General features: G+C 34.3%; 1 protein-coding gene across 1 annotated transcript in view; it reads right to left on the bottom strand.

The window, feature by feature from the left end:
- Positions 1-1835, bottom strand: part of CEP128 (centrosomal protein 128) — a 602257-nt gene that overhangs the window by 509642 nt on the left and 90780 nt on the right. Inside the window, exon 6 of the mRNA XM_023742234.1 lies at positions 560-629. Coding sequence (XP_023598002.1) covers positions 560-629 — 70 coding nt within the window. The remainder of the gene's footprint in view (positions 1-559; positions 630-1835) is intronic.

Genomic DNA, 1835 nt, shown 5'->3' with positions numbered 1-1835 from the left:
TTTTACCTTACTTCCATCAAGGATATTGATATGATAAAAATAGATCACTGAATAATAAGTCAATGACCTGAGTTTGAAAAAATAAAACATGAGAATTAAGGGTATTTTAAACTGGCACCATACCAAATAAGCCCAAGACAGCAAAGAGATCCTTGTAGCAACTGTGATTCCACACTTGTGTGAGATGACCTGAAACTACTCAGTGAGGAGTAAAATGGAGCAGTACAAAAAAATTCTGTTTTCAAATATCATTTAACAAAAACTATAGCAGAAGAATCACCGAAGCAGTAACATTTAAACTATCTTCCAAATAGTCATAATAAAACTTTAAAAATTAAAATCAATGACAATTCTATCTCTAACATACCACCGATGTGATATCTCAAACTTATTTCATGAATATTTGGTAAAAGAGTGTAAGAACATATTTTTAGACAAAGTGGCATACGCCACTCAAAAAGTTAAATGTACCAAACTTCACTGTGATTATGATCAGCCCGGCCACCTTCTCTACTATCCACATATCAAATAAAATTTTTTATAAACAAAGAGTTCTTACCACTTCTTGTCTCTGGACATGAAGTTTTTCAGTCAATTCTTCCAAAGCCCTTTTTGTTTCAGCATCCGACCTACACAAACAAACACAAATATTTTAAATTGGGTATCTGGGAAAATATACACAATTAGTGAAATTTACAGCATATTATGTTTTACATAATCCTCTACTGCATAAATATTCTAGCAAATATCAGAAACACCTGGACAGCTTGTTAAAACACAGATGGCCTGAGCCCCACCTCTAAAATTTCTGAATCAGTAGATATTGGACGGGGCCCAACAATGTACATTCCTATAAATTCCTAAGTGTTGCTGCTGCTGCTCTAGGGACTACACTTTGAGAACCATTGCTATACTGGAACATCACCTTCAAGACCACACCATGCTGCAATAGCTTCCATCGTAAATGATGAAAGGAAGAAGGGAGAGACAAATCCTTGATTTTACATCCTCTCTCTAGCAATTCATAATCAAATCACAGCAGAGTGTGCTCTACAAATTCTGTCCCCACTAACTTATCTCCCATTGTTTTTTCCATCAAATTATTTAACAAATAATCAAATACTACAAAAAGACTTATAAAGAAAAGCAAAAGCCTTCCTCCCTCACACTTCCTTACCCTTGGTTACACTCCTCACAGGCAACTGTGTTCAATCGTTTCCATTCTTATTCTTTTGCTAATTACCTCAGGAGTACTCAACTTTAAACATGTTCTATTGACTGTTCTAAAATATTTAGCTCTCTCTCACTCCTCAGTAATTTTAGAGAAATGTAGTACTATTTTTAGTTCTTCTATTGCTTACCTGTGTAATTTTATGTTTATACCTCTTATGAATTATTCCATCGTAGTCAAATTGATTCTTGGCTTACATTCTATCATCCTCATATTTTAGTCAACTTAATACTTAGATCATAACTTTTCCTGTGCTTGTGTTTTTTCTAGAGTTTCTTATGATCTTTTAGCCTTACATGGGCCTTACTTATCACATCATTGATCTCTTCCTTCCACTTCTTAACTGAATCACCTGTTAAAAAGACTCTACTCCACTCTTTATTAACTATGCTTTTCTCAGAAGACACTTACTTCCTGCTCTAATTTTTAGAGTGAATACTTCCTGGTCCAGCTACAAGGCTGTCATCCTGGGGATTATTTTCACTGAATTCCTGAGATAGTTTTACCACTTCTTGTAACTTACATCTTCCTCTTTCCTGGTTATGATCTTACTTTACTTAAATGTCCTTTGGTAATTTTCTCAGAAAAAGGTTATCCTAAGAAG

The sequence above is a fragment of the Trichechus manatus genome, unplaced genomic scaffold (genome assembly GCF_000243295.1).
Source record: "Trichechus manatus latirostris isolate Lorelei unplaced genomic scaffold, TriManLat1.0 scaffold00206, whole genome shotgun sequence".
Lineage (NCBI taxonomy): Eukaryota > Metazoa > Chordata > Mammalia > Sirenia > Trichechidae > Trichechus > Trichechus manatus.
The sequence above is the reverse complement of the archived record's forward strand: the minus strand, read 5'-3'. Positions and strand labels throughout refer to the sequence as shown.